Raw genomic sequence first — 16,194 nt, 5'->3', positions numbered from 1 at the left:
AATTTTTTAAAACCATCCTATTTATGTTTCATTAATTTGGAAATAATGTGGAGGAGCCACAATGCAAAATTTGATAATCATCCTTATTTTTGAATAATCCAACACCTTCTACTGAAAGCTTTGAACACAAACTGTATCTGATACCCATCTTTCTAGACTACTGCTGTGCAGTATGTGATGGAAATGAAATGTTCTTTATCTGTGCTCTTTAGTAATTGCTACTAGCCACATGTGGCTATTTAATATTTAGAATGTTTCTACTGCAACCAAGGAACTGAATTTTTTATTTAATTTTAATAGCTTTACAGTTGACCCTTGAATAACACAGTATGTTAATCCACATATAACTTATAGTCAGTCCTCCATATCTGTGGTTCGTTGATTTCCTTGAGTTCAAACAACCACAGACCATGCAGTAGTATAATATTTACTACTGAAAGATACCTGCATATATGTGGACCCTTGCAGTTCAAACCCACACTGTTCAAGGGTCAACTGTGAAGAGCTTCATGTGGCTACTAGCCAACATATTGACCCACACAGTTGTAGACCTTACTTTAGCACTAGATAAAACCAACTATCATGAACATCTGTTCTCCCCAAGTAGAAGTTATCTCTCAACCAGAATGTGTTTTATGATTGGCACCAGGTTTGAAGGCGGAAAAGGCAGTGGCACCCCATTCCAGTACTCTTGCCTGGAAAATCCATGGACCGAGGAGCCTGGTAGGCTGCAGTCCATGGAATCGCTATGAGTCGGACATGACTGAGCAACTTCACTTTCACTTTTCACTTTCATGCATTGGAGAAGGAAATGGCAACCCACTCCAGTGTTCTTGCCTGGAGAATCCCAGGGACGGCGGAGCCTGGTGGGCTGCCGTCTATGGGGTCTCACAGAGTCTGACGCGACTGAAGCGACTCAGCAGCAGCAGCAGCAGCAGGTTTGAAGGACTTCAGCAGAAGAAACAATCTGGGATTTTGAGCATATGTTTTTTACCTTAGGTAAAGTATTAGTTGCTCAGTTGTGTCTGACTCTGCTACCTCATGGACTCTGTCCCTCCAGGCTCTTCTGTCCATGGGATTCTCCAGGCAAGAATACTGGAGGGATTGCCATTCCCTTCTCCAGGAGATCTTCCCAACCCAGGGATCAAACCTGGGTCTTCTGCATTGCAGGCAGATTCTTCACAGTCTGAGCCACTGAAGAAGCTTTTTTACCTTAACCTATCTTTAAATATTTGAGAAATCAGGTCCTGACTGAAATTCAAGACTGATTTGACCTATACCTAATGTCTGTTTAAGAAGTATGATTGTGAGAATTCCCTGGTGATCCAGTGGTTCTGTCTCTGTGCTTCCACCTCAGGGGGCATGGGTTTGATCCTTGATCAGGGAACTAAGATCCTACATGCTATTCAGTGCAGCCAAAAAAGAAGTATGGTTGCTATGAAAAAGTTGCATTATTTGAACATTCTGTAATTTACATATTCAATATTTTGAAAACTCCTGCCATTCATTCATTCATTCATTATCCGTCCATCCATTCTTTCATTTATTTGTAGAACATTTACTAAGTACCTGATATGTATCAGGTGCTGGTTTATATATGAGAAATACAGTGATAAGTAAAACAGAGATAATTCTTGCTTTTATGTAGATTACATTTCTTTCAATATATACAGCTTCAGTTAAACATATAGCAAATTTTAAAAAATTAGTAGTCTTTGTTGCTTGCCATTGGTCTTCTATTAGACCTTGGTATTATATTAAATATTAAAAATACTCATAAATTTTTATATTAGTAATGCCTGTGATGGAAGAGACAAGTGTTTTATGATACACTGTTTGTATAGTTAAATGAAGTTTTGAGTATGGTTTTTAAAATACTAAATTTGAAATTGGAAGGCAGAAAAGTCAAAAGAATGAGTTGTGTTCTTTATGATTTTGTATGTCTTATGATACCTTATGTTTTTAAAGCAATATAATTGCCCCTTGAATCAATGTGAACTTATTGCAGAATGGCTTGGTACTTAAGTATTTTTCCTTGCAAGATTATTGGTAAAAGTATAAAGTAGAGGAGACTTACAAAAATTCTTAGAGTTTTAGATTTGACTTTCGATCTTTTAGATGACACTTTGGTTGTAATGTAATGGTTCTTACTACATTATCATTCAAATTATTTCTTTACCTTTAGAATGGATTTTGCTATCAGTAAACTGAAAAAAACAGGTAATCAGACTGGACTCTATGTACTTCGATGCAGTCCTAAGGACTTTAATAAATATTTTCTGACTTTTGCTGTTGAGGTTAGTATGACATAATTAATGGTAATATGTTTATTTAGTGCATGTAATTCCCCTTTGATAATATCTACTGTATTTCCTTTTTAATGCTCCAAATGATAGTTCTGGATATGATAACTAGCAATTAAATAAGCTTAATTTATCTCAGGAATTCTTTATAAATAAACAAAATATAACTCCTAGGATTTAATGTTAAAAATTATTTGTAATATCTTAGTATCTTTTTATCTGGATTTTTTTGTTTGAGTATTAAACCAGTATGTCTGATTTCATCACATCTTTTGAAGTCTCTTTTATAACAAAAATGGAAACCTTTACCAAAACGTGTAGAACAAAACAAATCAGAAGTAAACTTTCATTTTACTGGTAACGGTTATAGAATTAGAACAAAATAGGGTAATAACAAAGAAAAAGACATTGTACTCTTAACTGGTGGTTTTTCCAATATTAAGAATAATGATCTACAATGTACACTTTAAGTGTAATACTGTAATGAAATCTCACTGTTAATACAGACCATTTTGGATCTCAACTAAAATTATTTATTGTACAAAATTATATAAGATATACTATCACTTAGAAAGCAATTTTATGGTATAAATCTTGAGAAACTTTATAGCTGCTTCCAAAATTTTTAAAAGTAGAGTTTGTAAGAATTGTGTTATTATTTTAATTTTTATAAAAAACAATCATATTTAACATATGTAAAGTGGATTAATTGTCCATGAAAATATAGAAAGTAGGTTGCTCCATGACTTTAACATTGTGAAATACTGATAGTCTATCCTAATTCACAGTCTATTATATTCAATTATCAAATCAAAATGTGTATATTTTTATGTTTACTGTATTAGTCTAGTGTAATATGAGGGCTGTATATTAGGGAGCATATGATATAACCCTGCTTAAGAAATTTATCTTTTTGTAAAACAAAAATGAAGTATACCAAAAAATATTAAATTGAGCATTGTTTATTATACAACAGTATCCAGTGTAAGCAAATAAGACAATAAGAGAAGGTTTACAATGATTAAATAGGTCCTTTAGAGTAGGAAGGACTTGAGACTAACCAGAGATAATGAGTTGATTTTATAAAAAATGATTGTAAGTTGATTGAATATGTTTATAGCAGACTGAATATGTTTAAGAATAGATGGATGAGAAGTACAGCACATAAGACAAACATTGAAAAACTGAATTTTATCAAGATTGCCGTATGAGAGATAATTACACAAGTACTGTAGTGGCACAGTGGAACAGGTCATCACCTCTGCCTGTGGAACGGAGTAAGTGTTGTTAGGGAGGACCTCACAGAAAAAGTGAAATCAAACTGAGTTTTAAGAATTAAATAAAAGTCATTGCTCAAAAGGAAAGGATGTACATTCTACAGAGAGATAGCACTTACAGTTTTCAAGGCATGAAATGGCATGGCATTTGCTTTAAATTTTGTAAGCCACTCAGTATAGCTAAAACATGGATTATATGTTGAGAGTGGCAGGAGTTAAGGTTGGAGATGGAGGCAGAAGCCAACTCATGGAAGGCCTTATGTGCTAAAATCGTTTTATACTATGTCTTGTAAATGATGGAAGGCTCTTAAGGATGCAGTTATTATTGTTTATTATTATTGCTTTCTTCCTTGCCTTTCAATAAAGTAACTCTTAAGCCACATTTATAGACTAGGCAGTTGTAATTAGATGCCTTTTTGAGGCATCTAACACCTTGGTCACCTATGCTGATCCTACATTAGGATTCATGGTTCAAATATTCTGTTGGTTGTTTTTGTGATATCCTTTTTGTCACAGTAATCACTATGATGTCCATTGTGATTTTTCCTTCCCTTTCTTTATAATTAAACTTACATAGCGAGAGAATGTTATTGAATATAAGCACTGTTTGATTACCAAAAATGAGAATGGAGAATACAACCTCAGTGGTACTAAGAAGAACTTCAGTAATCTTAAAGATCTTCTGAATTGCTACCAGATGGAAACTGTTCGCTCAGACAGTATAATTTTCCAGTTTACTAAATGCTGTCCCCCAAAGCCAAAAGGTAAAATAGTTTTCTAGTTATTTTTAAAATACTGGTCTTGGGTGTTGTATTTGGTGGGTGATATCTTTGGTATACTGATTTTACAAGAAACAGGAGAGAAAAAGCTCCAAAAACAATGAATTTTTTCCTCATATGTTGTACAAGCATCCTCTAATAGAATTGTTCAGTTTCGTTTGGGTTGTCTATAAGTGACTTAAAATTGTATAATTCTAAAATTTATTTTAAGGAATAATAATTTCATAGGATCAATAAGCTACTTATTTATTGAACTGAAAGACCTCACAACCAAATTCTCATGTTATTCTGAATAAATACTTTCAGATCCTTTTAGAATCTTAATTTCTTTTCAATTATCTTTTAAAATGAAAATAGTAAGATTAGAAATCTCTTGAGATAACAGGCATATTAAAATTCCTGAAAAATTGTACTGGTTAAGAAAATGATTATAATTTTGCATATAATAACTGGTTAGAGTACATCAAACTTCAATGAAAAAGCTCCTAAAATAGTTTTCCATGGGAAAATAAAAAGGAACAATAAGAGGCTGTTAAGCATTTCTTTTATATAGGACACATTTAATTTTATTCCTTTAGAGCAATTTATATTCTCAGTGTGTTTTGATTTTATGTATATTTTTTTTCATTCATTCTATCCTTTTTTTAAACAGACAAATCAAACCTTCTAGTCTTCAGAACCAATGGTATTTCTGATGTACCAACCTCACCAACTTTACAAAGGCATAATAATGTGAACCAAATGGTGTTCCACAAAATTAGAAATGAAGATTTGGTATTTGTAAGTCAATGGACGCTGATTATTGTCTTTCTGTCTTTTTAAAACAACTGTTTTTGTCTTTTTAAACAAATGTTCTTCATTTTCTACCCCACATTCATTCACATGACATTTAGAACTATTTTATTATAACCTATGTTATAAAAATTTTATAGCAGTTCAGATACTTTCATTTCCTGTGAAAATGGGATACCAAATGAGTTAATTATTTTAAGAATGGAATTGTATTCTCTTTTGAGAAATTTTAAAAAAATTAAAAATTAAAAGTCTTCTTCTGAAAAAGTATCTTAATTCTCAGGTTCTCAAGAAAGTAAGGGAAATTCAAAGAAGGTACTGAAAACAGTAGTAACACGTAAGAGCTCATGTTTGGCCACAGGACATTTTGGGAAATTAGGATTATTCTCACTAATCAAGAGAACTAAGAGCTAAAAGCAGTACAAAAAAAGGGCCAAGTCTTGAGTTCTATATAAGACGAGGAGTTAAAAGTAAGGCTATCTGTGAATAAAGCCAGGATTTTTAAGTAAATGGATCCTCAGTGAAACAGTATATGGATTGTGAAAATTTTATCCACTAGCAAAAAGAGAAAAAGAATGTTGTCTTAGTTGTGCTCTTAAGTTAGGAAAAAGTTCATCCTGAGAATTTGTAATTATAAACTTTTGAATTAAAGTTTATACCACCTGCATGGTTTGAGAAACCCTAAGCCAATAAATTGAAGAAGAACTAAAGAACCTCTTGATGAAAGTGAAAGAGGAAAGTGAAAAAGTTGGCTTAAAGCTCAACATTCAGAAAACTAAGATCATGGCATCCAGTCCCATCACTTCATGGCAAATAGATGGTGAAACAAGGGAAACAGTGGCTGACTTTATTTTTCTGGGCTCCAAAATCACTGTAGATGGTGATTGCAGCCATGAAATTAACAGATGCTTACTCCTTGAAAGGAAAGTTATGACCAACCTGCTGCTGCTGCTAAAAGTGAAAGTGAAGTCGCTCAGTTGTGCCCAACTCTTAGCGACCCCATGGACTGCAGCCTACTAGGCTCCTCCGTCCATGGGATTTTCTAGGCAAGAGTACTGGAGTGGGATGCCATTGCCTTCTCCATATGACCAACCTAGACAGCATATTCAAAAGCAGAGATATTACTTTGCCAACAAAGGTTCATCTAGTCAAGGCTATGTTTTTTCCGGTGGTCATGTATGGATGTGAGAGTTGGACTGTGAAGAAAGCTGAGTGCAGAAGAATTGATGCTTTTGAACTGTGGTGTGGGAGAAGACTCTTGAGAGTCCCTTGGACTGCAAGGAGATCCAACCAGTCCATCCTAAAGGAGACCAGTCCTGGGTGTTCATTGGAAAGACTGATGTTGAAGCTGAAACTCCAGTACTTTGGCCACCTGATGCAAAGAGCTGACTCATTGGAAAAGACCCTGATGCTGGGAAAGACTGAAGGCAGGAGGAGGAGGGGACAACAGAGGATGAGATGGTTGGATGGCATCACCGACATGATAGACATAGGTTTGGGTGTACTCCGGGAGTTGGTAATGGACAGGGAAGGCTGGCGTGCTGCAGTTCATGGAGTCGCAAAGAGTTGGACCCAACTGAGCTACTGAACTGAACTGAACTGAACTGAACCCAATAAATTAAATTAAAATAATAGGTGGTACTCCTTTAGTAACACCTTGTGGTGGTCGTCAAAAGCAAATATAAAATCTTTCTGGAAGGATATCCTCTTAATGTAGGCCACCTAAGATTCCCACAGATAAAATGACTCCAAACATGAGCTTTAAGCTGAAAATTTAAAAACATATGGAGCAGTTATCCAGGATTAAGCAAGAATCAGCAGACCAACAAGCATCAAAATTGTATCTAAGAGCTTCATAGACTTTTCAGATAGAAGCTATAAAATACACATTTATATGTTTAAACATAAAAAAGGAGTTGAAAACAAGGGAAAAACCCAAGATAGTATCAACATAACCCAAAAAGATTTGGGGGAAAAAGTATAGAAATGGAAAATATACTCATTGACATTTAAAAAGGGACAAAGTAAAAGGCAGATTATTCATAGTGGGAGAGAGAACTACTGAATTGAAAGATCTGAAAATCATTTAAATGCTGCAGATAGGGAGAAAGAAATGGAAATTATGAAAGAGAGCTTAAGGGACATGGAAAGTAGAATGAGAAAGACCAAACTGATATCTGAATTCCTTAAGGAGACAATAGATAGAATTATTCAGAATTACAAAGATATGAATCTTATGTGAGTAACAAGAAGCAGGGAGTTGCTAGGTAACCTGACTAACATCGCAAAACTAATAATAATAGAGTGCAGGCAGCCCTGCTTCAGATTGCAGGCTTTCAATTATTCTGTAAGGGTATATAGGAAGCACTAGTAATAGTAGTAATAGCTAACACTTAATCGAGCATTTACTCTGTTGTGGACTGCACTAAGTGCTATTGTGTATTTTTTCATTTATTGTTCATGAGAGTTCTATGGAAAAATAATCATTATCCCCATTCTTCAGATGAGGATACCAAGATATTCTTTCTTTCTATTCTTTCTGCAGTATAGAAAGATTAAATGGCCTGTACAAGGTCACACAAATAGTAAGTAGTAATAAATAACAGGTCAGACATTCTGCACTATCAGGAAAGGCAAGCAAGGAAAGAGACTCATATGCAAATAAATGTAGGTAACACTGACATTATAAAAAGTGTTAAAATTGATAATTATACCTAATTTAGGGCATTTAAGAACAGGGTGAAATCAAATTACACTTTGTTCTTTAATCTTTGTTTTCTGTGTTTTATTACTATGAAGAAAGCAGAATATAACTAATATGGAGTCTCAAATCCAGATTTGGTTTGTAAAGGAAATATTTGCTCATCAATTTTTTTTTTTTTAACTCTTGTCATTGGACATATTTCCTAATTCCCACATCTTCCTCCATTCTTATTCATGCTTTCCTTTTTTTTCTTTTTTTTTTTTTTTGGTTAAAGAATGAAAGCCTTGGCCAAGGAACTTTTACAAAAATTTTTAAAGGTATAAGAAGAGAAATAGGAGACTATGGTCAGCTGCATGAAACAGAAGTTCTTCTAAAAGTTCTGGATAAAGCACATAGAAACTATTCAGAGGTTTGTATATTCTTTATATAATTCATGTAGTTTATGATAGTTAAAATATGCTCTCATACACACAAAACACATTGATTCATGTGGCTTTTCAAATTATAATTTTTTAAAGTATATATATCAAAGACCTTTCTGAGGATGCATTCTGTTGGGGCTAAAAAATAACAGAATTTTTTCATTGTAACTAATTTCCAAACTAATTTTTAAGTGTGGTGTTATGTGTTTGATTACATCTTTGCATATATAAATCTAAGGCAGTTGGTTTTAAAGTTAGCTCCCCAGAGCTTCCTGGGTTCCACAGGTTTCCTCTGTAATTTAATCTACTTTTTAAAAAAGTTTGAAGGGCAGTGTACTGAGGAACACTGTGTAGGTGAAATGTGGATGGATACCTCTGGGCATCATCTGAAAATGTTAGCCAGCAGAAACCCTGCTGCCAGTTGCCAGAGTCTTTAGCACAGTAAAATATCACCAAACGTGATGTCACATACATTTATGAACTTAAAATGTCTTAAAAGAAGTTAGTAAAAGATAATGTGAAACATACAAGCCAAAGAGTTGTTATAATCCAGAACTCCACAATGTTGGTGATTGTGATCTTCAACAACCATACCCTGAAGTTCTAGGCAAAGTTTAGTTGAGTTAGAGTGATATTATCTGCCAGTCTCCTGACATAGGTGTTAGACTGTTTTATCTGCCTTATCTGCCTTTTATCATTCTTAATTCTTTAGGAAGTGTTAATTGAAGCTCCCATCCATGTTTACTGCAGTTGCACATCACTGTCTCTGGTGTATGCAGCTGTATGTATCTCTGTTCTCCACTCTGGCTGCTATGGGTCTAAGACTGTTTATTTTGCGTCATTCACATTGCCCTGTATCACAATTGCTCTTTCTCATTGCTCTTTCCTTAAACTAAGCTTAAATTGGGGGTTTCTTGGGAATGAACTCTAACATCAAGGTTGATGGAAGTTGCAAATCTAAAGGGACCAAAGCACATTGTAGTCTTGTATATAGTCCTGCTGAGAACAGAAGTTCATTTTTCTAAAGAAAAATTAGAGTAGAGTATCTTTCTGAACTGTGAATGCTTATAGACATGAAAGGTAATTCTTTTGCAATTTTTTTTTTTTTCTTTTCCTTAGTCTTTCTTTGAAGCAGCAAGCATGATGAGCCAGCTTTCTCACAAACATCTGATTTTAAATTATGGAGTATGTGTCTGTGGAGAGGAGAGTAAGTAAAACCACCAGCTTCCTTTCTGTTAATGTTATGTCTTTCAAAACATCCATTTTTATTTATATAGAAAATTTAATTTTAGGATCATAGTTGGCTATCAGTATAACAAATTAAATATTGTTGAAACACAAAACACTGTATTTCTTTTTTTTATTTATTAATATTTCTCATACTTTTTCATTTAGGGGAAAAGGAGAATATACTTCCTTTCAAAGTTTGAAAACAGTGTTTTAGAGCATATAATCCCAGTTCTTTTGGTTTTATACTTATTTCATTGACTCTGTGATGCATTTTTTTCACATTAAAAGTATCTGAATGTGATATAATTGATGGTATTTCATAATTGACAATTTAAAAAGTTTTGCCGTCCATAGTAATGGGACATAGGACAGTCAGTGGCTCATTGAAACTCCAAGATCTTTTTTTTTTTTAATACTAATGTAAATTTCTATGCAGTAAATTCTTTATTATTGATGTATGGATTATTCTCCAAATTAACCATGGGCAGCAAAACTTTCGTAACATTTGTTTTAGTCACCCAGCAAGATCCAAAGGTGACTTTTGACACCAAAAATTGTTATATACATATGAAAACTAATTTTAATATTAGTTGAAGCAGAGTCATAATTTGAGATTCATTCTATATATGATATTGTGTTTATATATAATTATTTAGACTTCTATCTCTTACTGTTGTGAATAAACTAAAACTCCAAAATGCAGTAGTATATACCTGTTATGCTTTCTTTAAATTATTGAATTTCATGTAATTTAATTTCTTTACCTATAATACTCACATATAACTATAAATATATTTATAAAAGTTTAAAATTATATATATTTTCATTGTATTATATTTTAGCCTTATTATTATATTTTAATGCAGATATTCTGGTTCAGGAATTTGTAAAATTTGGATCACTAGATACGTATCTGAAAAAGAATAAAAATTCTATAAATATATTATGGAAACTTGAAGTGGCTAAACAGTTGGCATGGGCCATGCATTTTCTAGTAAGTAGTATATTCTTTTGTCAACTTACTATTTTACATTATGAAGCAGTGTGAAAGGATCTTGACCTGGGAACAAAAAATAAGTCTATAGATGCTGAGTTATTTAAAATAATCTGTGTCAGTTGGGGAAAGGGATTATTTTAGGTGTATATTTATGTGAAGTAAATTTTGAAACAAGTAGTATTGTCATTCCATCAATCTCTTAGAACTGCTGAAGGATAATCTGTAGTTTGTGTACCTTGACTTTCAAGAATTGAATGAAAAATTATCAAAAAAAAAAAAAAGAGCTATGGACAGCATAAAAATCCTGTAGAAAGTCTCTTGTTACAATATTTGTAGGTAATTGGAAATTATGTCCACTGAGAAAGTAATACTGTCAGAAAAGCAAAATACTGGAGGGCCATCCCGTGATCAAATTCTTCAGAGTGCACCTCCTGAACAGAAACAATATTTCTTGTGTCAGCTGCTATCTACAAATACATACAGTTTAAAATCTCAGATTCATAAAGTGAACTGGCATAAAGTAGTTTTAAAAAATATTAATTTTTCGGAGACTTCCCTGGTGGTCCAGTGGTTAAGACTTAGCGTTTCCAAGCAGGGGGTACAGGTCCAATCTCTGGTCTGGGCGCTAAGATCCCGTATGCTGCTGAGTGTGGCAAAAAATAAATTAATAATTAAATAAAATAGCCTATAAAAATGATAAAAGTAAGTATTTGTTTCACCATGGGTATAGATTTTGTTTTGTTTAAAATGTAAAATAGGAAGCACAGTGCTGCTATAAAATTTCCTTTTATTTTCTCAAAGTGTACCTCCAAATTAATGTTTACTTAATTTTTGTTTTTTAAATCCACTTGCGGGCCCTGGACATACTAAATGCTCAAATATTTGTGGGTTAATATTTGAATGTTTATGCAATTAATTTTAATAGGAAGAAAAAACCCTTATTCATGGGAATGTGTGCGCCAAAAATATTCTTCTTATCAGAGAAGAAGACAGGAAGACAGGAAATCCTCCTTTCATCAAACTTAGTGATCCTGGCATTAGTATTACAGTTTTGCCAAAAGACAGTAAGTTCTACAGGAATCAAATTTAACTTTATTAACCTTTGCTTGGAAAGAGGTATAAAAATCATGCTGTTAATTTTTCTCAAACACTATTTTATTGACATATTCTTGCTTAATAAATTTAGTTACCATTTTCAGCAACCTAAATTATAGTTACATCTTAGATTTGTCCTTTCTTACGTTTCCATGAACTGTAAAGTGATTTTTTGAAGCAGTTTTAATTCCTAATTAAGTATGAAATGTCAGGTTTTATCCAATATTGTGGAATTTTTTAATATCAGTCTTTGAATCACAAGTAAATTTTCTGAATTTTTATTCTCTTTAGTCATTAAATAAAAATTTGAGAAGAAATATTTCTAGTTTGAAATTTTTATTTTATTTAATTATTCAGCTAATTATGACTTCTTTTACTTTTCTTTTGTGTTGATAACATCCTTAACAAAATTAAAAATTTCAGTCAAAGAGGAGTTTTTTTTTGGTCAAATTTTTTTACAAATGGTCAAGTTTTGGTCAAGTTTTTTTTACAAATAGTGTTGTAATTGTGTTTCATTGAACTAGCTAATTTCTCTAATTGAATATTCTACATTTAAAATCCAGATTTACCAACTTTTGTACATTGATGCATGGTTTCTTTTTTGAGCTAATAGTAGTTGAACTCTGTACCTTTATATGACAGTGAGGACAGGGACTATAGGGCAGAAAATGGTATAGGAATTTAGATCTGATACTTGGGGATTTTACCCTTTGGAATGGAATGTGAAGAAAGAGAATATATATTCGTATGAAGGAGAAAGGACTCTGTACTCTTAAAATCTCTTAATTATGCATCAGAAATATTCATATTGCTTTACCAAAATATCTATCTTCTATCATTCTGTCTATGCCAGAATACCAGAGGGTAAAGTTAAAGTGTTCCCTCCTTTTGTGAATATCATTTTTCTGATGGGATCAAAGACATCAAAAAATTAACTTGGAAGATTCCATGGTCTTGGCAGAACCTATGTATATCAATATTGTGGCAAGAATATCTTGGTATAATTTAATCATTCATTTGCCTATTGGCCCTTGTTTTTCATCTGCAGGTTAGAATAGTCACTACTATTGAGTCATTAGTACAGATTGAAATGATGTTAACATTACCTTTATTGTTTATACATTGTTAAGAAGTAAAAAATATATCAAGAAGCAATTTGGGAAAAAATGTATGGGGAAAAAAATATTGTGAATGCATAGCTATTAGGAAAGGGTAGAGAGAACAGGGCAGTAGTTGAAACACTGTGGTTTAATGTAAAATTTAGTCAATCCAGGATTCATTGTACAGTAACTAATTCTGTGCTATTAACAAATTGTATAACTTCGGGCAAATTATTCAATCATTATGGGTCTTAACGTTGGCATTGTTAAAGCTGAGATATTGAATTAGGTGATCTCAGAGGTCCCTTCTGGCCCTTAAGCATGTGTATATGCATGAACGTACCCCCTCCCCCAAGCAAATTAAAATGATTTGATTATTTCAATTTGTGTGAAATTATTAACATATATAAGAAATGTTTTATTAAGGGAGTTATTTAAGCATTTTTTTTTTTACTATCATTTAAAAGTCCTGCAGGAGAGAATACCATGGGTACCACCTGAATGCATTGAAAATCCTAAAAATCTAAACCTGGCAACAGACAAATGGAGTTTTGGTACCACATTGTGGGAAATCTGCAGTGGAGGAGATAAGCCTCTGAGTGCTTTGGATTCTCAAAGAGTAAGTTTATATAAACAGTGAAGTTGTAATTACTTTGTGATCCCTAATATTTCTTTCACATTATTTGATATTCTTTAGCCGATTTTATGTTTAAAAAAAAAAGGTTGACATGGCATTTATAATTTATTCTCAACATGTGGTTCTTTAATTATAGAAACTACAGTTTTATGAAGACAGGCACCAGCTTCCTGCGCCAAAGTGGACAGAATTAGCAAATCTTATTAATAATTGCATGGATTATGAACCAGATTTTAGACCTTCTTTCAGAGCCATTATAAGAGATCTTAATAGTTTGTTTACTCCAGGTATGTACTGTTGGAACAATCTTACTGATGTATTTAATAAATCCTTACTAATTTTGTAATCCCCCTCTGGAAAGTTCCCTGATGTCTTTTAGACCCTCTTAATTTCTTACATTCATATGACTTTTTCTACCTTATACGTATTCTAGTCTCATTGATTGTGAAGTATTTTCATAAAAGGCTTTTACCCTTTTAATAACCTCACTTTGGTTTGCTATTTAATGAGTAGTACACTTGAGAAGCTTATTTGATTTTTTTATAAACAATTCTTCGTTTTTTAAACTAGCTCTCACATATAGCTGATTAATTTTCTAAATATGAAGTAGATTTTTGTTTGTCCTCTCCTCCTTAAAAAACTTAGCTAAATATACCTGTGTCTGACCCATAAATATTTTCTGTTCCAATACTGCTTGCTCTTCTTGCCACAAAAATCGGCATACTAACTTACTTTATAAATATTAAAATTGCCTATTTTGGAAAGTATTCATTTATCCTTTGCAAAAATCTTTACCAAAAACCTGTCCAATTATGAGTTATAATTCAAGGCTTCCATTAACAGTCTAAATGTTCAGAGTTGCCTTGTATCAATTTGTATTTAGTGTTTCTAACTCATTATGATTATTTTGGTCAGCCTGAATAAGAATAATTTTAACCCAGAGAATGGATTTGCCAGATTATGTTAGAAATGTTATTTATTTCTCCAGATTATGAACTATTAACAGAAAATGACATGTTACCAAATATGAGAATAGGTGCCCTAGGATTTTCTGGTGCTTTTGAAGACCGAGACCCTACACAATTTGAAGAAAGACACTTGAAATTTCTACAGCAACTTGGCAAGGTAAAGTGTCAGAAGATTTTTAAATAATTGAAGTGTAATCATAAAACATTTTATTTAGGGGAGAAAAGACTTAAGAGACTCTCTAAAGTTCACTTTCCACAGAGTTTTAGAGTGTTTGTATAACCAGCAAGTACCTACTACATAACACAAGAAACTCTGCTCAATATTTTATAACAACCTAAATGAGAAAAGAATTTGAAAAAAGAACAGATACATGTATATGTATAACTGAATCACTTTGCTCTACACTTAAAACTAGCACAGCATTATTAATCAACTATACTTCAATATAAAATAAAAAGTTTTTAAAAGGTGTTTATAGAAAAAAGGCTTAGTTTTCAGGTTTTGGGGAAATGCTGTGTTAAATAGCTGTCTTTACTGAAAAATTTGTTGGAACCTTTAACATGTACTGTGCATTGAACATTTTCAAAAGGAGGATAAATTAAGCTATATTTTTCCCAATTAATTTGACCATGAGATTCTTTCTTGGTAGAGAGCTCTTAGTTATGAGATAGAGAAAAGAACAATTAATAAGCCTTTCCGCCTGCCTCCTTTTTTAGTCACCTAAGGGAGAAATAATTAATCTGCTTGCTCATTCAGAGTCCAGATGTTGACTGGAGAAGGCATGTTTACTAGCAGACAGTTTCTCTCTTCTGAAAGGGAACACAGTCAGGCATAGCCTACATTTTAGGCTGGTAAAAAAGTTATTGTAGTTTCAGACCGTAAATTTTAAGCCATTAGAACTAGGCTCAAACACATCTTTATTAATCAAAATAGGAACCATTACAATCAGCACATTTTTGCCAATGAGAAATAAGTTTGTTTATACCTGTAGCATAAAAATCTGTGCTTCAGGATTCGACTGACTTTTGGAATGCATTTTCCCTGCAAAAAATCATTGAGATGCTTGAAGAAGTGGTAGTCAGTTGGCAAGATGTCAGCTGAATATGGAGAATGAGGCAGAACTTCGTAGAGCGGTTCATTCAACTTTTGAAGCATTTGTTGTGTCGTGTGTGGTTGAGTGTTTTCATGGAGAAGAATTGGGGTTCTTTCTGTTGACTAGTGCTGGCTTCAAGCATTGCAGTTTTAGGTGCATCTCATCGAGTTGCTGGGCATACTTCTCAGATGGAATGGTTTCGCCAGGGTTCAGAAAACTATAGTGGATCAGACAGGCAGCAGATCACCAAACAGTGATCATGACCTTTTTTGTCAAAACCTTTTACCAAACCTCCCAAAGTTCGGCTTTGGGAAGTGCTTTGGAGCTTCTTCTCAGTCCAGCCACTGAGCTGGTTGTATAGAATACACTTTTCATTGCATGTCACAATCAGATTGAGAAATGGTTCATTGTTGCATAGAATAAAAGAAGACAACACTTTGAAATGATGATTTTTTTTTAAATTTTATTTTATTTTTAAACTTTACATAATTGTATTAGTTTTGCCAAACATCAAAATGAATCCGCCACAGGTATACATGTATTCCCCATCCTGAACCCTCCTCCCCCCTCCCTCCCCATACCATCCCTCTGGGTCGTCCCAGTGCACCAGCCCCAAGCATCCAGTATCGTGCATCGAACCTGGACTGGCAACTCGTTTCATACATGATATTTTACATGTTTCAATGCCATTCTCCCAAATCTTCCCCACCCTCTTCTTCTCCCACAGAGTCCATAAGACTGTTCTATACATCAGTGTCTCTCTTGCTGTCTCGTACACAGGGTTATTGTTACCATC

General features: G+C 33.3%; 1 protein-coding gene across 5 annotated transcripts in view; it reads left to right on the top strand.

Annotated features, from left to right (window-relative positions):
* Positions 1 to 16,194, top strand: part of JAK2 (Janus kinase 2) — a 120,223-nt gene that overhangs the window by 86,940 nt on the left and 17,089 nt on the right. For all 5 annotated transcript variants that reach the window (XM_006068203.4, XM_006068204.4, XM_044939907.2 and 2 more), the window contains 10 exons: positions 2,186 to 2,297; positions 4,158 to 4,344; positions 5,012 to 5,139; positions 8,130 to 8,264; positions 9,397 to 9,484; positions 10,374 to 10,501; positions 11,430 to 11,568; positions 13,167 to 13,318; positions 13,473 to 13,623; positions 14,325 to 14,461. In XM_006068203.4, the coding sequence (XP_006068265.1) occupies positions 2,186 to 2,297; positions 4,158 to 4,344; positions 5,012 to 5,139; positions 8,130 to 8,264; positions 9,397 to 9,484; positions 10,374 to 10,501; positions 11,430 to 11,568; positions 13,167 to 13,318; positions 13,473 to 13,623; positions 14,325 to 14,461 (1,357 nt within the window). The remainder of the gene's footprint in view (positions 1 to 2,185; positions 2,298 to 4,157; positions 4,345 to 5,011; positions 5,140 to 8,129; positions 8,265 to 9,396; positions 9,485 to 10,373; positions 10,502 to 11,429; positions 11,569 to 13,166; positions 13,319 to 13,472; positions 13,624 to 14,324; positions 14,462 to 16,194) is intronic.

Source organism: Bubalus bubalis, chromosome 3, assembly GCF_019923935.1.
Source record: "Bubalus bubalis isolate 160015118507 breed Murrah chromosome 3, NDDB_SH_1, whole genome shotgun sequence".
Lineage (NCBI taxonomy): Eukaryota > Metazoa > Chordata > Mammalia > Artiodactyla > Bovidae > Bubalus > Bubalus bubalis.
The sequence above is the reverse complement of the archived record's forward strand: the minus strand, read 5'-3'. Positions and strand labels throughout refer to the sequence as shown.